The sequence below is a fragment of the Rana temporaria genome, chromosome 12, assembly GCF_905171775.1.
Source record: "Rana temporaria chromosome 12, aRanTem1.1, whole genome shotgun sequence".
Lineage (NCBI taxonomy): Eukaryota > Metazoa > Chordata > Amphibia > Anura > Ranidae > Rana > Rana temporaria.
In genome coordinates, this window is record NC_053500.1 from 74,595,479 (window position 1) to 74,622,007 (window position 26,529).

A 26,529-nucleotide genomic window follows, 5' to 3' on the forward strand; every position below is an offset into this window, starting at 1 on the left:
AACTTTTCTTTACAAACATGTCATACTTGCCTGCTATGTGAAATGTCTTTGCACAGAGCAGCCCTTATCCTCCTCTTCAAAGGTCCCACACTGGTGCTACTGGCTCTTCCCCCTTGACCAGTGCGGCTTGCTATGGGGCACTGGTGCATGCTCGTTCCCAAGCCCTGCTCTATATTTCAAAGGAAATGGTTGGACGTAGTCAGAACTATACGAATCTACAAGCTTCTATCTGGAAGACAGACTCCTTTTTTGTCCTGCCATCAGGACCTTGCCAGCTTCAAAATCACCATTGCTAGATGTAGAAGGCGGCATTTATTATATTGCAGCTTACAAATTCTTATGCTGGCCATACACTATACGAAAAATCACCCAAAATGTGGTAATTTAGACAGTTTGTTTGTTTTACAGCCAGTTAATGGGCACAAAATCCATAATCGTTGGGATGTTTTTGAGCCAAAAAAACGAAGGACAAGTTTGGAAAGTTTCTGACAAATTATAAATCGAAAGGTTAATGTGTTTCCCGTCCAAACTGTCTGCACTAGGTATATGTAAAAAACGAACAAAAAATGCATTCATTTATGTTCACTGAACGATTTCAGTCATTGCATGATGGCACTATCGTTTGCACTCACGGCTGAATGTTTGTTTTTCGAAAATGGGTTCAGACGATTTTTCGTATAGTGTATGGCCAGCATTAGATGTGATGGTTGTATCGCTTTTACAGTGGGGATCGAAAGTTTGGGCACCCCAGGTAAAAATTTGTATTAATGTGCATAACGAAGCCAAGGAAAGATGGAAAAATCTCCAAAAGGCATCAAATTACAGATTAGAATTCTTATAATATGTCAAAAAAAGTTGGATTTTATTTACATAATTTACACTTTCAAAATTACAGAAAACAAAAAAATGCCATCTGCAAAAGTTTGGGCACCCTGCAGAGTTAAAGCGGAGGTTCACCCGTATATATGACTTTTTCCCCTTAGATGGATGCTCGTTTTGTCTAGGGGAATCGGCTAGATGTTTTAAAATATGAGCCGTACTTACCGTTTACGAGATGCATCTTCTCCGTCGCTTCCAGGTATGGGCTGCGGGACTGGGCGTTCCTATGTTGATTGACAGTCTTCCGAGAGGCTTCTGACGGTCGCATCCATCGCGTCACGATTTTCCGAAAGAAGCCGAACGTCGGTGCGCAGGCGCAGTATAGAGCCGCACCGACGTTCGGCTTCTTTCGGCTACTAGTGACGCGATGGATGCGACCGTCGGAAGCCTCTCGGAAGACTGTCAATCAAGAAGGAACGCCCGCACCCGAAGACCCATACCCGGAAGCGACGGAGAAGATGCATCTCGAAAACGGTAAGTACGGATCATATTTTAAAACAACTAGCCGATTCCCCTAGAGAAAACGAGCAGGAATCTAAGGGGAAAAGATAAAACAATAAATAAATGGGTGAACTCCCGCTTTAATATCTTGTACTGCCCCCTTTGGCAAGTATCACAGCTTGTAAACTCTTTTGGTAGCCAGCCAAGAGTCTCAATTCTTGTTTGAGGTATCTTTGCCCATTCTTCCTTACAAAAGTCTTCCAATTCTTTGAGATTTCTGGGCTGTCTGTCACTCACTGCTCTTTTAAGGTCTATCCATAGATTTTCAATTATGTTGAGGTCAGGAGATTGTGAAGGCCATGGCAAAACCTTCAGTTTACGCCTCTTGATGTAATCCCCCGTGGATTTTGAGGAGTGTTTAGGATCATTATCCATTTGTAGAAGCCATCCTCTCTTTAACTTCAGCTTTTTCACAGATGCCATCAAGTTACCATCCAAAATTTGCTGAAATTTGATTGAATCCATTTTTCCTTCTACTCGTGAAATGTTCCCTGTGCCACTTGCTGCAATACAACCCCAAAGCATGATTGATCCACCCCCATGCTTAACAGTTGGACAGAGGTTCTTTTCATTAAATTCTGTTCCCTTTCTTCTCCAAACGTACCTTTGCTCATTCCGGACAAAAAGTTCTATTTTAACCCCATCGGTCCACAGAACTTGTTTCCAAAATGCATCAGGCTTGTCTATATGTTCATTTGCAAAGTTCAAACGCTGATTTTTGTGGTGAGGACGCAGAAGAGGTTTTCTTCTGATGACTCTTCCATGAAGACCATATTTGTACAAGTATCTCTTTATAGTGGAATAGTGTACCACAACTCCAGTGTCTGCCAGATCTTTCTGGAGGGATCGTGCAGTCAAACATGGGTATTGAATTGCTTTTCTCACAATCCTGCGAGCTGTTCTGTCTGATATTTTTCTTGGTCTTCCAGATCTTGCTTTAACTTCCACTGTTCCTGATGACTGACATTTCTTAATTGCATTCTGAACAGAGGATATTGACATCTGAAAACGCTTTGCTATCTTCTTATAGCCTTCTCCAACTTTGTGAGCGTCAACTATTTTCAGTTTCAGTTTACTAGACAACTGCTTAGAAGAGCCCATGGTGCTGATTGTTGGGGCAAGGTCAGATGAGTCTGGGCATTTAAAACCTTTGAGATTGACATCACCTGGTCTTCCCAGATGATGATTGAGAACAATCCATGACACTGGCAGGTCTCAGCTTTGCAAAGGGGGCAGTGCATGCTATAAATTCTGCAGGGTGCCCAAACTTTTGCAGATGCCATTTTTTTGTTTTCTGTAATTTTGAAAGTGTAAGCCCTGGTTCACACTGGGCTGCGGGAGTGAAGCCGTGCGAGTTCAGCTGAACTCGCACGATTTCACTCCCGCTGGCAGTCCCGATTTCAGCCGCGATTTAAGAGACATCTGTGCAGGTTTCTGCACAGATGTCAATGTAAATCGCGGCCAGAAATCGCAAAAAGTAGTACAGGAACTACTTTTTGAAATCGGTGCAGCGCCGCAGATGCGGCGTCGCACCAATTAGGACGGTGTCATTGCCGGCAAATGCCGCCGATTTGAGATGCGATTTCACATGTGAAATCGCATCTCAAATCGAAGCAAAACATACCCAGTGTGAACCTGGGCTAAATGATGGAAATAAAATCTAACTTTTTTTGACATATTATAAGAATGTCTAATCTGTAATTTGATCCCTTTTGGAGATTTTTACATCTTTCCTTGGCTTCGTTATGCACATTAATACCACTTTTTACCTGGGGTGCCCAAACTTTCGATCCCCACTGTACTTTTTTAGGCTTCCTTTCTTCAATATTCATCTGGTGATCCAGCCAGCCAGCCAGTCTGTTGTTTTTCACAAGCTCAAATTCTCCAGTAGAATGTATCGGTTTACATGGATGAGACAAACCATTTAACGCTGGTATTGGTGATTTAACCGCTTAAGCCCCAGACCACTTTGCAGCTAAATGCCCAGGCCAGGTTTTGCGATTCGGGACTGCGTCGCTTTAACAGACAATTGCGCGGTCGTGCGACGTGGCTCCCAAACAAAATTGGCGTCCTTTTTTCCCCACAAATAGAGCTTTCTTTTGGTGGTATTTGATCACCTCTGCGGTTTTTATTTTTTGCGCTATAAACAAAAATAGAGCGACAATTTTGAAAAAAATTCAATATTTTTTACTTTTTGCTATAATAAAAATCCCCCAAAAACATATATAAAAAAAAATTTTTCCCTCAGTTTAGGCCGATACGTATTCTTCTACCTATTTTTGGTAAAAAAAATCGCAATAAGCGTTTATCGATTGGTTTGCGCAAGATTTATAGTGTTTACAAAATAGGGGATAGTTTTATTGCATTTTTATTTTTATTTTTTTTACTACTATTGGCGGCGATCAGTGATTTTTTTCGTGACTGCGACATTAAGGCGGACACTTCGGACAATTTTGACACATTTTTGGGACCATTGTCATTTTCACAGCAAAAAATGCATTTAAATTGCATTGTTTGTTGTGAAAATGACAGTTGCAGTTTGGGAGTTAAACACAGGGGGCGCTGTAGGAGTTAAGGATCACTGTGTGTGTGTTTACAACTGTAGGGGGGTGTGGCTGTAGGATGGACGTCATCGATCGAGTCTCCCTATATAAGGATCACTCGATCGATGCAGCCGCCACAGTGAAGCACGGGGAAGCCGTGTTTACATACGGCTCTCCCCGTTCTTCAGCTCCGGGGAGCGATCGCGACGGAGCGGCTATAAATGAATAGCCGCGCCGTCGTCCCGGATCGCTCCCCGAGGGATCCCGCCCGCCGCACGCAAATGCGGATCTTTGCGGAGGCGGACAATTATGGGTGTCAGCCGATGGTCATCCGCTGACACCTGCAATCACATAGGGACCAATGTATGTCCCGTTTTCATCTGCAACGGATGGATGAAAATGCGGACATACGGTCCGTATGTGTGAAAGGGCCCTAATACAGTGTTATTGGCCAGATCACCAGGTGAAAACCGAAGGGGGAAAAAAGATAAAGAAAGAAAACTGATGCAGCCACCATATCTAATCATTGGTAAGCTGCTATATAATACATTCTTGGGTTTAGTAGCGCGTTAACAGATTTTAAGAGTTAATAAGAATTGAGTTATTTTTGGTATCTTCCCTTACTAAGTTCCACAATAATCTGAGATATGTGGGATGACAGCTGCAGTCTTTCATTTAGAAGGTTGCTTTTAATATCGGAATAAAATGTTGTGGCGTCAATCTGGAAATTCAGTGTAACAAGAAGCAAGTCTGTCCAACCTGAGCTATTCCAAATACTTGTAACCTTCGTTATTTGTCATCCTTATTTTGGATATATTGCATCATTTCATATTGCATTTATGAACCAAAATAATGCTTTACTTTCAAATTTTTCTTCCAGATAGATTCTGTGGGTGTCCATATTTTATCAGATCTTCCTTCCGAGGATGTGGGAAGATGAGCTATCTGGTTGTTACTTGGAAATCCTTACAACCTGTAACCCCCCCCCCTTTTCCCCATCATCTCAATTGATGAGAGGATGTAGCAGACACCAAATTCTTAACATTTTCTCTGTATCAAATTTGAAAAGAAACCTTCTTTTATTTTAGTGATTAGCAGACATGTCCAGCCCTCATAGGTGAGCTTTTTGTAATTGGAAATCAACTGTCAGTTTAGGCCGATACGTTTTCTTCTACATATTTTTGGTAAAAAAAAACAAAAACGCAATAAGCGCTTGGTTTGCGCAAAAGTTATAGCGTTTACAAAATAGGGGATCGTTTTATGGCTTTTTTTTTTTTTTTTAACTAGTAATGGCGGCGATCAGTTTTTTTTTTTTTCTTTTTCGTGACTGCGACATTATGGTGGACACATCGGACACTTTTGACACATTTCTGGGACCATTTTCAGTGCTATAAAAATGCACTGGTTACTGTGAAAATGACACTGTTGGTGAAGGGGTTAACTACTAGGTGGCGCTGTAGGGGTTAAGTGTTCCCTGCATAGTGTTTCTTACTGTAGGGGGATGGGCTCTGTGTCACGAGACTGATCTCCTCTCCGTGTATTCGGAGAGGAGATCATTGTCATTGTCACTAGGCAGAGCAAGGAGATGTTTGTTTATACAAGCATCTCCCCGCTCTATACCTCCGTGAGACGTTCACGGGGATCCCCGCGGCGATCGAGTCCGCGGGACCCGCGGTCCGACTCACGGGGATGGCGGCGTATGTGACCACACGGGACAGGCATTTAAAGGGGACTAACAGGTACGTAATTATGCCTGTCCGTGCCATTCTGCCGACGTAAATGTGCGGTTGGCAGTCCTTAAGCGATTAACTTAGGCTGGTATTAAATAGTGCATTGGTGTGTGTGTGTGTATATGTAATATTTATTTATGCACGATACACGCACCAATGTATTTTTGCGTGAATCGGTACTCGTAAAAATGCTCCCATACCTGGAGTTGATACAGCCCCTCCGTACGCGTACTCGGTGTTAAAAAATAAAAAAATGGTGCATCCCTATAAAAAAAATATATATATATATATATATATATATATATATATATATATATATATATATATATACATTAAATTGTAATTAAATCATAGGTGTGTATGCTGTCCCGTCCCCCCCACATCCAGCCAAATCGGAGACGCGCAGCGCTGCCATTAATTTATAATGGCACCCCCAATCATTTTAAATAGCAGCGCCTTAGTGGGCGCCAGAACTGCAGGGAAATGCAAGGATTTCCCTGCGGCTGCATTTTTAATATGGTGCAATCAACTTTTACATATTTTTTGGGGGGGAAGCGCAGGCACAGCAGCCCATTCAAATGAATAGGCTGCTGTGCCCACGCAAATGCAAACTGCTCAAGTGTGAACCTAGCCTCACTCAATAGTTACCAGCTTCGTTGATTTAGATCCTGTAACTTAACTTTTTTTTTTTTTTTGTCAAATTAATCTGTGTGGCTGGATGAGTAATTTTGGAAAACAAAAACATGGAAAGGCCAGGAAATTTTTGGGAAAAGCGTTTCCGTTTTTTACTTCTTCTTCTTCTTCTTCTTTTTTTTTTTTTTGCAATTGTTTTTTTTTAAAAAAGCGGGCAATATGTTCTTTTACAATTAATACTAGAGGTAGACCGATATGTGTTTTTCTATGGCCGATGCCAATACTAGAAATTGGGATGGCCTATGGGCGATATATGATGCCGATTTTTTGTGGCCGATTAAAAAAAACAACCTCACCCACTCCACTCCTTCCTGCTTACTCCTGTCACTCTAGCACACACTTGATGTCCTCAGTACAGGTTGCACTGGCAAGTGGCACTTGGAACTGATTAGCAGTGGCACTGGCGGGTTTCACACTAAGCCGAGTGTAACTGTGTGAAATTAACAGAGGAGCTGTCGGGGGTGGGCGGGACCCAGCAGCTAAATTACACCAGCCAATGATTGGGCTGCTTTAGAAAGGGGGCGGGCCACATACACGTAGCGGCCCGCCCAGATACCATCCCATTGGCTGGTGTAATATAGCTGCTGGGTCCCCCCCACCCCTGACATCGAGCTAACAGCTCCTCACTGTTGTCAGTTTACAGTCAGTGCGGCGCTTGATATTTTTTTTAAAGGTGTTTATTTAAAAAAAAATCAAGAAAACATTACAATGAGGCGCTTGATATTTGACAGGTAAGGATACATGCAGGTGGCATGTATATCCTTATAGATCAGCACTATGGAAGTCATTTAGAAATGATGAGTGGGTGTACACCCACTTTAATCCTATAGAAAATGTATGTAGGGAGCTGAAACTTCGAGTTGCCAAGCGACAGCCAAGAAACCTTAAGGATTAAGAGAAGATCTGTAAAGAAGAATGGACTAAAATACCTTCTGAGATCTGACCTGGTCACCAACTACAAGAAACCTCTTGCCTCTCTGCCTGCAACTCCAATTTATAACATTTGTATCGTATGCTTTTTCTGGATGATTTTTTGGTTGACATTCTGGATCTATCATTTAAAATACACCTATGATAAAAATTGTCAAACTTACCAAATCTGCAGGGGATCAAATAATAATGTTTCCCACTGTATTGACGGGAAGCTTTTTTTTTTACATTATTATGAGGGAAAGGGGGTGGTTACCTGTCATGTATAGGTGAAATGTTAACATATACACTCCTTGTAATTGTAATAAAAAATATAAAGCAAGTTTAGTTTATTTACTGAATAAGCTGTACAGCTGTACTGTAATATTAAAGTCTTTTTTTTTTTTTAATGACAAACATGTTGTATTTACCTGCTCTGTGGAAAGGTTTTGCAGAGAGCAGCTTAGTTCCTTCTCTTCCTGTGTCCTTCGCTTGCGCTCCTGGCCCCTCCCTCCTGCCAAGTGCCCCCACTGCATGCAGCTGCTCTGTTTTGTCCATCCAGAGTCCATTCCCCACCCAGTCTCTCATCTCACTGATAATGGTGCGCGCTGCTGTGTCTCAGCCAATCAGGAGGGAGAGTCCCAGACAGCCGAGCCTCTCGTGCATCAGCGCTACATTGAGATGGGGCTCAGGTAAGTATTGGGGGCTGTGGGTGACTGCTGCGCACAGGTTTTTTATCTTGGTGATTGTAAAGGTTCATTTTTTTTTTTTTAAATAACATATTTAATACCTACTCTATTGCAAGGGTTTTGCACAGAGCGGCCCGATCCTCCTTTTTTGTTTTCCTGGTGGCTCCTCATCTTCTTGAGTGCCCCCATGGAGACCTGCTTTCCATGGGGGCACTCGTGCGAGCGCACTCCGAGTCCTGCTGCTGTGTCCATTGACACACAGCAGGACTCTGCACCGCCCCCTGGCTCCTGTGTCACTGGATTTGATCGCACCGGGAGCCAATGGCTCCTACTGCTATCAATTTATCCAATGAGGATACGAGACAGTGGCTGGAGCGGCTGTGCTCATCCCTGTCGCTGAAACAATTGGGCTCAGGTAAAACCCAGTGGCGACTAAATACCACCAAGAGAAAGCTATATTTGTGTGAAAAAAAAAGATAAATATTTCATATGGGTTCAGCGTGCAATTGTCATCCAAAGTGTGACAGCTCAGAAAATTTGCCTGGGCAGGAAGGGGGTAAAAGTGCCCAGTAGGCAAGTGTCTAACATTTTGGGGGGTGGATTTTATTTTCTAGGGTCTCTGCTTTTGAAAAATATATACTGTTTAGAGGTTTTAACTAATCTTTTTCAGCCTAAAATTATTTTTTTTGTGTAAAGAGTTCTGGAAGTGAAAGGGTTGAACCAGACAAATATAAAGCCTCGTACATGCGATGAGAATATTGGACGGATCGTCCATTTTGTGTTTTTTTTTTTGCATTCTAATCTCATATGGCAAATGAAGAGGTTACTAAAGTTGCGTATTTTTTCATGAGAGAATACAACTTCAGAAGTGATGTGTGTTTGTAATGTATGCTTTAGTTTCCGAGCATGCGCGGTCTTGCTATTCTGATTATATATTTTTTTTTTCAGACGAATTGTGTGCTGATTAAACGAAAATCTTTTGCGTTTGTTTCATCGGATAATTTCTGATGAACTGTTGTGATCGGCTCTTGAAAGCTGTTTACTAACCATCAGATTATCGTACGATCGCAATTTTCTGATCTTGTGTACTAGGCGTAACGTGGCCTGTGTGTTTAGGGTCTTCGTAACTCGCTGACCTCCCTCTAGTCTCAGGTCTCTTGCAGACAAATAAGAGTGGACTAGCATTGACCAGCATTTATCCGTCTTGACTTTCAGTCCTGCTGATGAAAAGAAACATAACGGTTAGTTATTCCCTTTCATGTTTTCCCATCTGACCCTTTAGCTTACAGCCACTTATTTTTATACTGAGGAAATCTACTTTTTATCTCCTAGTAAATGCACCACTTTTTTGTTTCCCCCAAGAGGAGCTTGTTTTCCCTAGATCTTGTGTCCAACTTTGCACTTGATTTCCAAAGACTAAGTAACACAAGTCATGGATTGATGGTACAATATGTGCTTCATGAGTGATCTGCATTTGGAATCTGCCTAGTATGGGCACATTTGTTCTCCTGTCATTGCAGACACACATGCTGTCACACACAAGTGGCTGCTCAGGCTTTATTAATAGCTGTCTGGTCTCCTTGTGACATAGCAGAGGTGTCTTGTTTCCTTGTGTAGCAGCAGATCGCCAGCCTTCACATCTGCACTGCGTAGTAGACCATTTTCAAGCGACTGCCAAGCCTAGCATGTTACCATATTGGATCACGTGACTCTTAAAACGATTACATCTGCTTCAGTCTGGAGATGTCTGCAGCTTTAGATTGTTCTGATTTCTTATTGCTGGCTTGCCAAGTCTTGCTTCGTATCATCTGTCTCTGTTCTTCATGCACATTTACACTTGGCTTACAGAGCATCTAAAGCCACAAATCAATATTAATGCCGGACTCTAAGCACCATCTTTTTTTTTAATTTTTAGTTCCTTATATCTCTTTATATCTTATGTAGACTTCTTGCTATGAAAGCTTTTGCTGTACTTCTAGCCATCTGCTGGCAATAGCAAGGCTTCTATAATCCACACTGGTGCCGGAATAGTGTCCCCCCCCCCCCCCATGCTTTGCTTTTCACAAAGCATAGGCTGTGATAAAGCTGCAGCTGGCAAGACTTTACATAACTTCAAGCAGAATATAAATGTCTATTTAAGCTGGTCATGCATGAATCAAAATTCAGGCAGTTCAGCAAGGACCAGACAAATTTCGTATCATGTATGGGCCCTTTGGTTGTACAGAAGTGAATCCACTGATGTCTTATGTAAAATTACCCTGTTGGGTTTCCCCCCGCTTAATCAGTGCTGCATGCTATAGCCGACAATAGAGGTCGACCGATATATCAGCCGTCCGATATTTTGCCTTTTTAAAGAAATCGGCACCGGCTGATTATTATGTAAAAACAGGCTGATTGTGAGGGATCAGAAGCGGGGGCGTGCTGGGTTAAAATCTCCCCCCTCCCCCGCCGCCCACCATTTATTCTAAACGGCTGCTATCACGGTCACTGTCTGCATTTTTTTTTTCTCCCTCAGTTGATGAAGTCTGCAGTGGCGGCCGCCGATTGGCTGTTACTGGCCACGCTGCATTCTGGGGTAGTGTGAAGGCAGAGGCGGGGACGCGCAGCACATCAGAGGACGAATGGAGCTCTCCTTGGCCAGGCGGGGGGTTTGAACGAAGCCGAGTGCTCAGTTGGTGGGCACTGAGGAGCGGTCCTGGTGGGCTGCACCGGTGGGCACTGATAAGCTGCACCTCACCTCTCCACCCTAAACAATAACAACCTCCCCACCCTAGATTTGCTGAGATGAAGGAAAAAAAATTGGCCGCAAAAATCGGCAAGATGTATTGGCCGCCTCGATTTTCTAAATATCGGCATCGGCCAGAGAAAAACCCATATCGGTCTACCTCTAGCCGACAGTGCTGATCTGTGTTTTCTGACAGCAAGCAAGTCTTCCCATTGTCAGAATACAAAGGCTCTGCTGCCAGGATTACCCCATCCAACTCCAATGTGTGGATAGGTGAATCAACTCGCTGGTTGAACGAAAACAATGTCTTTTTATGTATGGGCTACTTTTAGGGATCAAAGTGGATACCAGCGGTTTGTAGTGCTCCAATCCATGTGAAAATATGCATTTAGTTTTCATTTAAAATGGACCTTGCTTATGTTCCTTATTAAAGTTTATAATAAAGTCTCAGTTTTTTTTCCCCCTCCTTTTTTAAAATAAACTTGTTCGGCCCCTTTCACCACAGGCTCATCTCAGCGGGGAATCTCTGCTGATCCCTTAGCAGGCGGATGACAGGTCCGTCTCCGCTCACTGTGCAAAGCGGAGACGGACACAGTCCCGCTCTCCTCTATGGACCGCCTGTCTGTTTTCATCTGATCCACCAGATGGATGGAAAATAGGACCACCATCTGTCTGGATTTGGCAGACCAGATCGTACAGCAGCGGGCAGCCTTACCAGAGGTTGAAGCTGTTATAGCTGAAAAGGGTGGACAAACTCAATATTGAACCTATGGACCAAGACGTCATTAAAGTTTAATGACAGCCTGGCCTGCCTAGTTCTCTCAATACAGGTCTCCTTCAAAGCAGACTTGTTCCAAAGTTATACGAAGTAAACTTGGATACAGTAATAAGCCATTTTAAAGTGTCTGTGGATTCCTAAAGCTGTACTGCTCAAATATGTAAATGACTTCAGAATGGGCAGTAATACCTGGCGTCAGCCTCGTCATTTTACAGCACCTCCTCTTTGGCCTGTCACTTCGAAGAGTCCGCTTGGGACACCCACAATTTTTGTCACTTGGCAGTGAGACACTCTAGAAGACACACTGCATGCTATAGTTTAGTTGTGGAACATTTATTTTTATTCCGTATACTTATATGATGCTGTCAATTTACGAAGAGCTTTATATATTGTACTTTTACACGAGTCCCTGAGCTTACAGTCTCTGACCCTAACTCACATTCAAATACTATATGTATATATGTGTGAATATAGATATATTGTATATCAATATAGATAGATATATCTATGTAATGGCCCAACTTGGACAGGAGACAATCTACCAGCATGTCTTTAGAGTGTGAGGAAAACAGTGTGCAAACTCCAGGCAGGTAGTGCCATGGTTGGGATTCCAACTGATGACCCCAATGCTGCTAGGCAGAAATACTAACCACTTGGCCATTGTGCTGCCATGTGGGCACTTAAAGGGGTTCTGTAGTTCAGTAGCCCCCAGAGCCCACCCTTTACTTACCTGAACCCGATCGTTACAGGGACGAGCACAATCGCTTCAGTCGCTGTCTTGGGTCCTTATTGGATAGATTGAGAACAGCAGCAGATGACCAAGGGGGTGGGGGCGAGTCCTGCTGTTTGTGTCAATGGACGCAGGACTAGGGAGCGCACCCGCACAAGTGCCCCATAGAATGCGGCTCTCCGTGGGAGCACCCAAGAAGAGGCGGAGCCAGGAGCACCGCTGAGGAACCCCAGGAGAGGAGGATCGCGGCCAATCTGTGCAAAATCCTTGTAGTATAAAAGAAAAACGTGTTTGTTATTTTTCAAAACATTTTAAACCTTTACAACCACTTTAATGTCCAACTCCAGGGAAAACTTTAGTTTGTTCCAGCAGGTGGTTGTAAACGCAAAATTGTATTTATCTTAATGCGATCTGTGCATCAAGATGAGAAACCTGTGTGCAGCAGAACCCCCTCAGTCCCTCTTATACTTGAGCCATCTAGATCCAGCGATGATGCAGCAGTGTCTTGGCTGCCCGGGACTCCCCTCATTGTCTGAGACTGCAGCCCTGCGCCATTGGCTCCTGCTGCTGACAGTCAACCAATGAGGAGAGAAAGGGGGCAGGCCATGGCTCAGTGTCTAGAGCAAGCTGCTTGCTGTGGGGGGCACTCAACAGGAGGGAGGGGCCTCGAAGAGGAGGATCTGGGCTGGTCTGTGCAAAACCACTACACAGAGCACGTGAGTAGATGTTTGTTATTTTTAAGAGACTTTAGTATCACTTTAAGGACTTATAGCGGAGCTCCGCCGTTCAAAAAAAAATATTAAAAACCAGCAGCTACAAATACTGCAGCTGCTGACTTTTAATATTAGGACACTTGCCTGTCCTGGAGGGTTCCGATGAGCGGAAGTTCCACTTTAGGGTGAAGCTCTGCTTTAAAGTGGTGGTTCACCCTAAAACAATTATACAACATTACATCCAGCATACTAACGACATGTAAAGTATGCTGGTATTTTTTTTTTCTCCTTACATACCGTTTAATTGTTTTCGCCCAGGCTTCCAGGTTCTGATTCCCGCGGGACTGGGCGTCCCTATTGAAAGCTTAGCTGATTGACGTGAATCTTCCCATGGCGCATAAAGCACCAGTTTTCCGTATATAGCCGACCTGCGAGTTGGCTCTATATGGCGCCTGCGCAGTCAGCTCTACATGGTGGGCGCAGGCGCCGTATAGAGCCGACTCGCAGGTCGGCTATTTACGGAAAACTGGTGACGCGCTTTATCACCAGACATCAATCAGCTAAGCTTTAAATGGGAACGCCCAGTCCCATGGGAATCGGAACCCGGAAGCCTGGGCGAAAATAACAATTAAACGGTATGTACGGAGAAAAAAAAAATACCAGCATACTTTACAGTTAGTATGCTGGATGTAATGTTAGATAATTGTTTTAGGGTGAACCACCACTTTAAACACACTGAAACGATTTGAAAACTGTAGAAAGCAAAAATGAACAATTGCCGGTATCGCTATCTTCTTGACATCTCCACTTGTTATAAGTCGCCCCCATTCCTTCCCGATTGGTCTCATTTTTGTAACTCCGCGATATGCTATGGGTTTTTACATATTAAGTGTTATTGCACTTGGATTTGTTCAGTAAGGCAAAATATAGCATTCCATAGCGGCTATTTGGAATGTTTTGCTCCATTGCACCAAGTTCATTAATCTGAAATGGAGTTGCTAATGGTTACTTTGTTACACGCTAGACTTACTCTGTGTACTGCTTCTTTGGGTGAAGTACATTTAAAGCTATAAATTAATCTTGATCTACATTAATCATACATTAGATTTTAGTTGAATAGTGTAAGCTGCTGGAAGAATGGTAAATGCATCTTTTGTTGTACCAATGCAGGTAGCAGCTGGTTATGCATCAAAGTTGTAAGATGGGTGATAGCTGGCTGGCTGGCTGGCTTGATGCTTTTGCCCACACACAGAAGCAAGTGGTGTTACCATACAGCTATATGAAGAGGAAGTGGCTGGAGCTGCTCTGTTGTAGGTCTCCATTTCGCAGTGCATTCTGGGATACCAGAGCCTCCACTGTCTCTCCGCCCAATGCCCAGCTAACACTTCATAAATGCTTCACAAAGACATCATAAATGCTGTAAAAGTGTACAGTAAAACATTACAATTTAAAGGGGTTGTAAAGGTAATGCATTAAGGTGAAAAAACATGTTCCCATTACCAGCCCCCCGTTTTACTTACCTGAGCCCTGAAGAACTACGTCGTGAACCCGCTCTGCTTTTGCCCGGGCTTCTCGGCTCTTCATTGGGTAGATTGATAGCAGCGCAAGCCAATGGCTGCGCTTCTAGCAATCAAATCCGATGACCAGGGGGCCGAGTGTACCCAGCGGCTATGGACGCCGAATACAGGACACAAGAGTGCGCCTGCAAGGTAGACCACCTTGGGAGAGCGCTTGACAGAGGGGGTTATCTGAGGCGGGGAGGAGCCTCAGATAATTTATTAAAAAAATAAATTAAAAATCAAACCTTTTACAAGACAAACATTGATGCCTTATGTGACATGCTTCATTTATAACACACTATCACTCCTGTGTAAACGCCACTGTGTGGTACAATTGTAATATTCATGGCAGGCGTTGACCGGTTATGAGGCTTTAGAAATGTTGAATAAATGCCGCAAAAAAAATTCTCATTGCCACATGTGAACAGGACCTTTGTGCTTCTTTTGCCTTTCAGCATCCGGTTTCATTTTCATAGATTTGCCAGGCTGTCGCCTGGTCTTCGGTTCTCACGTTCGGCTTTTACCAGGTGGACAGTCGGGTCTAAGATGCTTTGACTGCTTTTGGGTGTCCCATTGGTTCCAGAATACCATTTTGTGTCCTGTAATGTATGATTATGCTGAAAAAGAGTCCCATTAGGTTAAACACTGTACGGTTAGGAAACGTCATCCTTGTTTAATTGCCATACTTGTAGGGTTATGAGTAGCACCTCCAAAATCTGCCTGGAAAAACTCCCAACTGAGCATATCCACAACTGCTACAGGGAAGAAAGCACACTGCGCATGCGTGGGTTTTAAACAATGGAGAGCGATGTAACAAATAGCATGTCATATCTTCTGGGCAGGATAGGGCTGATCTCTTACAATGGTAGTTTTATGGGCCAGGCTTTGCTTTGCAGATGCCGCTGATGGCCCAGTGGTGTGGCAACTAAACCTAAATCTATCCCAGACCTGTATGGATTATGGAATGAACACTAAAAGGCGCGTGTTTTTATTACAGGGAGGCTGAAGCATACAAAGAGAAGGGGAATGCGTTCTATGTCCAGAAGGACTACAATGAGGCCTACAACTACTACACAAAGGCCATAGGTGAGTTTGATTCCTACACATTTATTCCAACACTAGTCCTAAAGTAGGTTTTCAATTTCTAGTATGTTAAATCATTTTTGAATGCAGTAAATTACAGAGGGTGTTTGTCACAGTTTTATGTTGGACCAAATCAACCAAACATTTGTATGTTAATTAAAAAAAAAAAAAAAGAGGGGAATGGTTCATATCACTGTAAGGTTTTATTTGTCATTGTCCCATTGGGGAGAGTTTACTTTTCTTTATTTCTTGTAGGCAGAACAGGAAGTAAGAGGAAATCCCACCAATTTGAGGGTAATATCCTTTTAGGCAGTTGTTATAGAAAGTGTCTCCATCACCTGAATTACTCTTCTTATGATGGCTCAAAATGTTCTGATTTTTAATTTTTATTTTTTCTCCCCCTTCCTTACATTTCCAGTGACAGTGGTTGCCAGTCTGAGCTCCCCCGTGTGCTCCTTGCTCTGTCCGGGTCCCCGCCATTACTAGTAAAAAATACAAAAAAAAATGCCATAAATCTATCCCCTATTTTGTAGACGCTATAACTTTTGCACAAACCAATGAATATACGCTTATTGCAATTTTTTTTTTTACCAAAAATATGTAGAATACATATCGGCCTAAACTGAGGAAGAACTTTTTTTTTTTTTTTTTTACAGAAAACGCGCCGTAGTGCCCAATCGCAAAAAGTGCTCTGGTCAGGAAGGGGGTAAATCCTTCCGGGGCTGAAGTGGTTAATATGTGGCCTTTGGGTTGATTTTATACTTCTGAGATGTTAAATGTAGCAAGTAGCCAGTAGAAAATGGTGTAATGTTGCCATCTAGGGGTAACTAATGTTAATGCAAGTTGTTTCTGTCACCAAAAGAAAATTATGTTTTTTTTGTTTTTTTTTTCAAGATTGCTCATGCAAGAATGCTAGTTACTATGGAAACCGTGCAGCCACCTTGATGATGCTGGGAAAGTACCGGGAAGCACTGGAGGATTCTCAGCAAGCAGTGCGACTTGATGACACCTTTGTTAAGGTGATTACTAATACTCTGGATATTCTGTATTACAGCCATGGCCAAAAGTTTTGAGAAAGACACAAATATACATTTTTCACAAAGTCTGCTGCTTTATCTTTTTGTCAGCTGTTACTATGGTATACTGAAGTATAATTACAAGCATTTCATAAGTGTCAAAGGCTTTTATCGACACATGCATTAAAGAGGAACTGCGGTCTGCTCACATAATTTGTAATAAAAACATCTTTGCCATTCTGAAGCTTCCCTCCAACCACTTTGCATATTTTATATATATACTGTGATTCTGTACTTGCCAAATATGCTGCAGAAATCTCCCTCCACTAAGTCTGGCTGCAGCCATGTTAACTGTGGGCAGCTGAAGCTGCTGCCTGTTCACTTCCTGACACTCACATTTGCCTTCTGCCATTCCTGAGCAAGCTTTGCACTGATGGTGCCCCGATCCCACAGCTGAATCAACTGTAGGAGATGGTCCTGACATTGCTGTAGTTTTCTTGAAGCTTTCTGGACAAGAATTTAGCCTCTCTCCTTGAAGTTCTTGATAATCCGATAAATGATTTATTTAGGTGCAATCTTGGTAGCGGCAATATCCTTGCCTGTGAATCCCTTCTTGTGCAAAGCAACGATGACTGCACGTGTTTCCTTGCAGATAACCATGGTTAAGAGACTGACCAATGATTTCAAGCACCAACCTCCTTTTTAAAGCTTCCAGTCTGTTATTCAATCAGCATTACAGAGTGATTTCCAGCCTTGTCCTTGTCAACACTGACACCTGTGTTAACGATTAAGTTAATTTTCTTGGCAAAAGGGGACTTTGTAATCTATTGCAATTCATCAGATCACTCACATTACATTCTGGACTATATGCAAATTGCCATTATATAAAAAAAAAGGAGGCAGCAGACTTTGTGAAAATTAATATACCTTATATACTCCAAAAACCAACTTTTTCACCATTTTTTTTTTATATATTGAAAAAGCTTAATACTCGAGTTAGGGTCTGCCGCTGTGTCAGTCTTAACTGTTTGGCGGCCGTCCACTGTAACAAAGCCCTTCCTCCTCCTTGTCCGTGATAGACGGAACACTGATAACGCAGACGAGGAGGAGGTGGGGCTTTCTTACAGTGGATGGCCGCCGACCGCCGACTGCAGTTGCATGACACAGCGGGAGATCAAAGGTACATGGGCACAGTGAGGCTGCAGATGGGCATTGTTGACCCTCTTTTCCACTTAAACAGCTGCTTCATTTCCCACCCTAGGCTTATACTCACGTCAATATGTTTTCCCATTTTTTTTTTTTGTGGTAAAATTGGGTACCTCGGCTTATACTCGACTAGTCGGCTTATACTCGAGTATATACGGCATCTAAAAAAAATTGTCTTGGCCATGGCTGTATACTATTACTCAGCTGTAGATAGTCTGATCTTAGATTTGGATTTCCTGCTTTTATCATATTTGAAAGTAATGCATGTTGTTAAGTTATTCGTTTTTGTTGTGTGTATGTTTAGGAAATAGATCCTTCAGTTTATTCAGGCCTTGTGCACACTGAAGCTGATAAAATTATGTTTTTGGGAGTTTGGGCATTTTTTTAAATAGCCCTTACACTCCCCTCTATGCTATCATATGTGTCCGTGCACACATGGAATTCTTTTGAAGTTTATCAGCAGGGGAGTTGTCTGAATGCTCTAAAATCGCGTTCAAGAGCAGTTCTTCTGACTACAAAAAAACTATGAAAAAACTGCTTTTATCAGCGTTTTTTTACATTGCATTGCCTGGGTGTTTTTTTTTAAAGTCTGAAAATGCTGACGCTAAAAAACGCTCATAAACCCGTTTAAATGCTATTAAAAACGTTTTTCAGCCTAGATATAAACGATAATATATCATGGTAAATCTCCTCCTCGAGCTGTCTTTTCCTGCCGTCTCCTCCTCGAGCTGTCTTTTCCTGCCGTCTCCTCCTCGAGCTGTCTTTTCCTGCCGTCTCCTCCTCGAGCTGTCTTTTCCTGCCGTCTCCTCCTTGAGCTGTCTTTTCCTGCCGTCTCCTCCTCGAGCTGTCTTTTCCTGCCGTCTCCTCCTCGAGCTGTCTTTTCCTGCCGTCTCCTCCTCGAGCTGTCTTTTCCTGCCGTCTCCTCCTCGAGCTGTCTTTTCCTGCCGTCTCCTCCTCGAGCTGTCTTTTCCTGCCGTCTCCTCCTCGAGCTGTCTTTTCCTGCCGTCTCCTCCTCGAGCTGTCTTTTCCTGCCGTCTCCTCCTCGAGCTGTCTTTTCCTGCCGTCTCCTTCTCGAGCTGTCTTTTTCCTGCCGTCTCCTTCTCGAGCTGTCTTTTCCCTGCCGTCTCCTTCTCGAGCTGTCTTTTCCCTGCCGTCTCCTCCTCCTCCTCCTCCTCCTCCTCGAGCTGTCTTTTCCCTGCCGTCTCCTCCTCCTCCTCCTCCTCCTCCTCGAGCTGTCTTTTCCCTGCCGTCTCCTCCTCCTCCTCCTCGAGCTGTCTTTTCCTGCTGCCGTCTCCTCCTCCTCCTCCTCCTCGAGCTGTCTTTTCCTGCCGCCGTCTCCTCCTCCTCGAGCTGTCTTCTTTCTCTTCGCTGGTTACCCGCAAAAAAAAAAGGGAAAAGCTGCTTGTGTTCTGTTGATGTCTTCATCTGTTTTGTTGTCGCCCGCTCTCTGCTGATGCTTATATAGAAATGGGGTGTGGCCATCAGATGACATCACCCAGAGAGCCCGCCCCTTATCAAGGGTGAATCAAAACCAACCTGCCGTTTACCCTGCATGGGCAAAGCACAGGTTTGCTCAAAAAATATTTTCATTGTAAAGGGAATACAATTAATTGGAAATGAGATTTAACAGGCTAATTTTTATGCAGCAACTGATCCTAAACTCCTATTCCACCGACTAATGTGTACAAATGTGAATTGGGTGTGACCAGCTTTCAATGGAGCCGGGTTCACACAAGTCTGGGACGGCTGCGCTGCAGTTTTTAAAAGGGTGCTGTGCGTTTTTGGGTCCAGAATTTGCACCTAAATTGGTCAACAAAAACTTGCAGGACACCAGACTGCAAACCGCACTGCAGATATGTGAACCCAGCCTTATGCAGCAATTGATCCTAAAAGCCTAATACTCGACTAATGTGGACACGTTTTGAATTCGGTTTAAAGTAAACCAATAAAAAGAACATGAGGACTGCCATTATTGACTCTTCCAAATTCAAGTTGTATATTGTGCTGGCTCTCTGACTTTATATACCCTGGTGAAAGGCAGCCTTGCCTCCATTGTCAGGCTTGAAAGCCTCAACTAGAGGATATAGGCAGCAATAGTCCACACACAGCTTTTTCATTTTAAACTGGCAATAACATGTTTTATTGCATGTTCAGGTTTTCTGCAGCCTCCACAACAAAATGAGGAAAAAAAAAAAAGTTCAAACTGACTCCTATCCTGTCTGGGGCACTTGCTATACCTTTGTGTTCCTCTCTGCCTGGGAGATGATGCTTATGTCCAGCTACAGGAAACATGAGCTTTTCCACTTATAATACCGACAGCTAACATAATTTTTTTTTTCTTTTCTTTTTCTCGCACACATTTCCAACCCCCTTCCCCCAGGTATTGAAAGAACACTTATAATAGGGCGGTGCCCGTTTATAAGAAAAATTGCTGCACTTCTATTTAGTCCTTTATTAGTCCAGCTCTGATAATGCAGATATGCTCTTTCACCAATATAGCTTCCCATTGCTTCTAAAAAAAAAAAAAAAAAAAAACGCTTATTAAAAAAAGTGTGCACTTTCACTTCGGCATATTTGTGCTAGCATTTTCAAAAAAAGCTCAGCAATGGCAGCCCCTATATTTTTCTTAAAACAAAAAAAAAGGAAACATTTATTTGGTTTGCTGGTTTGTTTTTATACCAATCCTTTGCACGATTTTCCAATCATTGTTGGATTTTCCAGCCATCATTGTGACCCTTTTAAAGATTTTCATTGTTGTTACCTCATCCTGTTGTATGTTTTTAGGGTCATCAGCGTGAGGGAAAGTGTCACCTGACTTTGGGAAATGCAATGGCCGCATCTCGCTGTTTCCAGAAGGTTATGGAGGTGGAGCCTAACAATGAGCAAACTCGGCTAGAGGTATAGTAAAATGTGGTGGTCTCTGCACTTGTACATTAATTAGAGGAAATTAAAGGGGTGTATGTCTTCTTTTTCTATGTTTGAATCCTGACGCAGCATACCCCTTCCAACATATGCATATACTTGGAAGGTCGCATACTTTACTGTTCACCTCTTTCTCTTTTTAGCTGAAAAATGCAGCTGCTGTTTTAGAATATGAAAAGATTGCAGAGGTCGACTTTGAGAAACGGGATTTCAGAAAGGTGAGGCTGTTTCTCTAGTTCTCAATGTAATACAGTAAAAATCTAGCAGGTTATCCCTGCATACAGGGGCTACATCCTAAGCTATACTCTTATGTAAAGATGTATCTAACTACTAGATCAGGGACGTGTTCTCCCTCTGGCGGCTCTCAGCTGTCCTTTATATGTTGCATATGGAAGCCTCTGCAGAGCCTTATAGTCGGTCTGAACAACTGCAGCACCATAGCCTTCATATAACCAAGCACACAGGAGGAGGATGCCTATATAACGAAAGAGATTGCCACAGGCCTAGACAAATCTTGGAAATCTAGTGACTAGCTGAAAAAGTTAAGAGTCAGCATACTACAGCCAGCTCCACAAACAATCCCACACACAGTAGAGAATATTTCCTGTTTTTTTTGTTTTTTTTTATGACATGTTTAAGGGTTAAAAGTTGTATTGAAATTGTGCAGGTGAAAAACTAAGTAATCAAAACAGCAGCTGGCAATTACACAACAGAACATTTGTGCATAAAAAATAAACTAATTTCCGTGCTAAAATAGGAGGTGATGAAACAAAATACAAATTATGTATACAGTGATAAGACCATGAGAACATCTAAAATATTAATGTTCAAATCCGTGAATAAATCCAACACAAAGTTCCTAAATATTCGTATTTCAGTGATGGTAAACAATTGAACACTGAAAGTGCACCTGCCAAAGTGGGGGGGGGGGGGGGGGAAGGCTGTGCCCTTACCAGATGACTAGACTCCATTTTATAGGAGCCTAGTAAAGCGTGGATTGGTGTAATACACACAATCCATCCTTTTGGATAAAAACAGGATGATGGAAGTATCAACACAGGTGGCTTCTCTTTGTTTCTCGATCCCAAGTATGATAAAAGAAAAGAGAAAAAAAACTCCAACATGGCATAAAACCATGATGGTTTATTGAGGTAGCACAAGTCCAAACAGATGGGGATAAAAAGTTTCCAAGGTAAAAAACAATCTGCAGATCACATAGGGACTAGCGTGGTGAGACTAGGCCTACTAGTTTCATCATAACTGACGACATTGGGGGTGTGACGTCCATGCCAGAAGCCACGCTATTTTATATTTAATAAAAGTAATAGAGTGGCTGAATCCACATTGCTTAGAGGGCGTTAGTGCTGCAGTAATTGCATACCAAGCCTCTGTTTTTTGACTTGGAGACACCCAAACCTCATTGTCAATCGGAAAACTTATACAAATCGCGATCTGGGAGGCAGGAAGTAACCAAGCTTCATTTTCAATCTGACACAACAGCAGAGTTGGATACATACCAGATCCCAATCTGAAAGGCAGGAAACAACCAAGCCTCGTTCACACCCCAGAGAGAACATTTAGACCCCTGTAACACTGAAGGGGTTTTTCAGGCGCTTTAGCACTAAAAATGGCGCCTGAAAAAAGCCCACTTTTTTTGCAATCCCAGTGTAAAAGCCAGAGTGGTTTCTTTGGGGTGCTTTAGGAGCGGTTTACACATCGCTCCTAAAGCGCCCCTGCCTATTAAAAATTAATGGGCAGCGCCGCCAAAGCGCATGCAAAGCTCCTCAGCAGCAGCGCTTTGTGGATGATTTTAACCATTTATTCGGCCACTAGCGGTGGTCAAAAGCACATCATCAATGCTGCCAAGGCACCGAAAGGAGAAAATTGATAATCCTATCGAGAAAGGAGATGAAACCTTTCACAAGGACGTGTGTGAACCGGCTGCAGAAATACATTGCACCTAGGGCACTTTCACACTGAGGTGGTGGGGGCGGTAGCAATAAAGCGACACTAGTTTTTGCTGCGCTTTACTGCTGTTTAAGCGGCGATTTGCCCCACGCTAACTGTGCACTTTTTAAACCCCTATTAATTTCAATGGACGGGGCAGTTTAGCAACGGTGTATACACCACTCCCGCTTTGCCTCAAAGATGCTGCTTTCAGGACTTTTTTTTTTTTTTCTCGTCCTGCAAGCGCACCGCCCCAGTGTGAAAGAACTCGGGCTTTCACACTGGGTCTGCAGGTGAGGCAGTTTTCGGGCACTTTACAGGCACCATTTGTAGCGCTAAAGTGCCTGAAAACGCCTCCGTATGAAAGTAGTCTAACAATAACAAGTTGGAGAATAATTTTTGGTTCTAGAAATGACTATTTTTAGGATTTCTTGAGACCGAGGTAAGAGGAACTGGCTCAGTTAAAGCTTAATAAATCCTAGGGAATTTTGAATTTAGCTGGATCATTAACAGATCTTTTAAAAATCAATCTCTTCTTACAGGAGCCAGAAATACAAAAACTTTTAAAGGAGGGGGGGAGAAGGAAGGAGAGTGGGTTAAAGTGTGTGAGAGAACCTCCCGATGCCAGTTTGTTTTTGAATCTAAAAGTGCAGAATAAAATGATCGTTGTTTACCAGTTCACTTGATGCTCCATATGAATGAAATCATGATTGGGTAAATTATTAGTACTAGCAAGTACTGTTACTGATCTTGTGGTTTGTGCATATGGCTGCAGGTGAATCAATAAAACCTCAATCTCATGCTTGGGATACTTTGATCGGCTTGCAAGTGAACAGTTTGCTAATATCTGGCACAGTTTATTCTGCTGTTCATATTCCCACAGGCCACAAACATACTAATAAATGAACTGACATCTTTGTAAGTGTGCCTATTTTATCAGAGACAGTGATAGGAGTCTTGGATTGTAAGCTCCACAGGAGAGAAAATGTGAATGCTTTCACGTTTCCATGTAAGAAATATAATTAAGGTTTTATAATCCTGTATGTTTAGTCTCCATGCATACAGAAAATGTGTTTGCTTATTGCTATTTTGTGGCAGGTTGTATTCTGCATGGATCGGGCCTTAGAGTTGGCTCCTGCCTGCCACCGCTTCAAAATCCTTAAAGCAGAATGTCTGGCGATGCTTGGCCGCTACCCAGATGCCCAGTCTGTTGCCAGGTAGTGTATACATTAAAACCATTTCCTAACTGCTTATGTATGTTTGCTTCCAGTGGACGTGTGACAAATGTGCAAGTTAATCTTCAGCCTTAATATTTGAGTGGTAATTTTGAACTGTCAGAAGTTTTCTTGATACCACATTGTCTAACAAGCTGGTTTATGCATTATCATTACTGATACTTGGACACAAAGAATTGAGTAAATCATGTTTATCAGTCCTGTAAAAGGCAATTTTAATTATAATGTTTCACCATAATGGGAGTGGTTTAACTGTAAAGCCTGTGTTAAGCAGTAATATAACTTCTGTGGCAGTTTTTTTCCTGCTTTTTAAATAGCTGAATCTTGTAATGAGTAAGTAATGAAACAAGAGGAAAACAAAACTATAAAGCTTATTCTGCAGTTCATTAGTTTCTTGTTTGTCACTAAAAATCAGCTTATTGAACCACATGAGAAATGACGTTTTTAGTCTGTCTGCTTATGAGCTATGCCATTGTAATGCCTGTCGGATGTGATTTCTTACTGGGAACTGTTTGTGTTTCTCCTAGTGACATCTTACGGATGGATTCTACAAATGCTGATGCTCTGTATGTACGGGGTCTCTGTCTCTATTACGAAGACTGTATTGAAAAAGCTGTACAATTCTTTGTGCAGGCCTTGAAAATGTTCCCAGATCACCAAAAAGCTCGACTTGCCTGCAGGGTAGGTGCTACATGTTTAAAGAATCATGAAAGAATTTTTTCTCCATTCTACTGGAGCACACATGGATTAAAACTTTGTTCTGCATGGGTGGTAAAATACTATTTTTGGATGCAAGATGTCTGAAAAAAGTTTCCATAAAGCTTTTATGAAGTCAGAAAACACCTTGTACTGGATGCAGGGGGAGCCAGTATTTCCTGAAGCACCAACCCTTTCCTCATACAGTTTATTTATAAAACGCTGGATCTGGGTGTTAATCTACTCATAGGTCATTTTACTTTAGAAGCAACCCGTCATAATAGAAACAAGTTGTCACTACTGTTTTTTGTCCAAGGTACCCACCCCAATGCTTTTATCCTTGTTTTGCTACTTGGTTTATAACTGAACAGGAAAAAGAATGCAGCTAGTAAATTCTCTTGATACCCAATGTATGCATATTTGTTCCAGGTGAGTTAATTACCAATAGTGAAGAATGAATGATGAGTTTGCACCTTCAGAAACAAGTGAGCAAAGGTAGCCCCTATATTTCCTGACCAGTTCATCCAGTCTGACCAACACTTGTGCACTTAAAGCCCAACTCCATTATTTTTTCTTAAAGTCTGCCTGCAATGCTTAACCACTTGACAACTGGGCACTTAAACCCACTTAATAACCAGACCAATTTTCAGCTTTTGGTGCTCTCGCATTTTGAATGACAATAACTCAGTCATACAACACTGTAACCAAATGACATTTTTGTCCTTTTTTTCCCACAAATAGAGCTTTCTTTTGGTGGTATTTGATCACCTCTGCGGTTTTTATTTTTTTCGCTATAAATGAAAAAAGAACGAAAATTTTGTAAAAAAATGAATTTTTCTTCATAAATTTGGCCTAAAATGTATACTGCTACATATCTTTGGTAAAAAAAAAAAAAAAAAAAATTGGATATTATTTAGTCTGGGTGAAAGTTATAGGGTCTACAAGCTATGGTACCAATTACTGAAAATTGATCAATTTGATCACATCTGATGTACTGACAGCCTCTCTCATTTCTTGAGACCCTAACATGCCAGAAAAGTACAAATACCCCCTAAATGACCCCTTTTTGGAAAGAAGACATTCCAAGGTATTTAGAAAGAGGCATGGTGAGTTTTTGGAAGTTGTCATTTTTTCCCACAATTCTTTGCAAAATCAAGGTTTTTTTTTTTTTTTTTTAACAAAAGTTTCATATTAGCAGGTTATTTCTCACACACAGCATATGCATACCACAAATTACACCCCAAAACACATTCTGCTATTCCTCCCGAGTATGGCGATACCACATGTGTGAGACTTTTACACAGCGTGGCCACATACAGAGGCACAACATGCAGGGAGCACCATCAGGCGTTCTGGAGCACCGAGACCAATTCTGACATTTCTCTCCTACATGGAAAAATCATCATTTATTTGCTAGAAAATTACATAGAACCCCAAAACATTATATATGCTTTTTTAGCAAAGACCCTAGAGAATACAATGGCGGTCGTTGCAACTTTTTATCGCGCATGGTATTTGCACAGCAATTTTTCGAACGCATTTTTTTGGGAAATAAAACAGTTTTGTGCTTTTTAAAAAAAAAACATTAAAGTTAGCCCAATGTTTTTGCATAATATGAAAGACGAAGTTACGCCGAGTAAATAGATACCCAACATGTCACCCTTCAATATTGCACACGCTTGTGGAATGGCGCCAAACTTCGCTACTTAAAAATCCCCATAGGTGACGTTTTAAATGTTTTTACTGGTTACATGTTTTTAGTTACAGAGGAGGTCTGGGGCCAAAATGATTGCTCTCGCTCTAACGTTCGCAGCGATACCCCACATGTGTGGTTTGAACACCGTTTTCATATGTGGGCGGGACTTACGTACACATTCGCTTCTGTATACGAGCACGCGGGAACAGGGGCGCTTTAAATATTTTTTTTTTATTGTTCATTTAATTAGTTTGACACGTTTTTCCCCAAAAATAAATG

At 42.2% G+C, this 26,529-nt stretch overlaps 1 protein-coding gene across 2 annotated transcripts in view; it reads left to right on the forward strand.

Annotated features, from left to right (window-relative positions):
* DNAJC7 (DnaJ heat shock protein family (Hsp40) member C7) overlaps positions 1-26,529 on the forward strand; it is an 87,729-nt gene that overhangs the window by 15,793 nt on the left and 45,407 nt on the right. The window contains exons 2-8 of one of the 2 annotated variants that reach the window (XM_040330430.1): positions 15,447-15,535; positions 15,788-15,826; positions 16,427-16,551; positions 20,539-20,652; positions 20,820-20,894; positions 23,722-23,840; positions 24,386-24,539. In XM_040330430.1, the coding sequence (XP_040186364.1) occupies positions 15,447-15,535; positions 15,788-15,826; positions 16,427-16,551; positions 20,539-20,652; positions 20,820-20,894; positions 23,722-23,840; positions 24,386-24,539 (715 nt within the window). The remainder of the gene's footprint in view (positions 1-15,446; positions 15,536-15,787; positions 15,827-16,426; positions 16,552-20,538; positions 20,653-20,819; positions 20,895-23,721; positions 23,841-24,385; positions 24,540-26,529) is intronic. The other variant, XM_040330431.1, reaches the window with a different exon arrangement.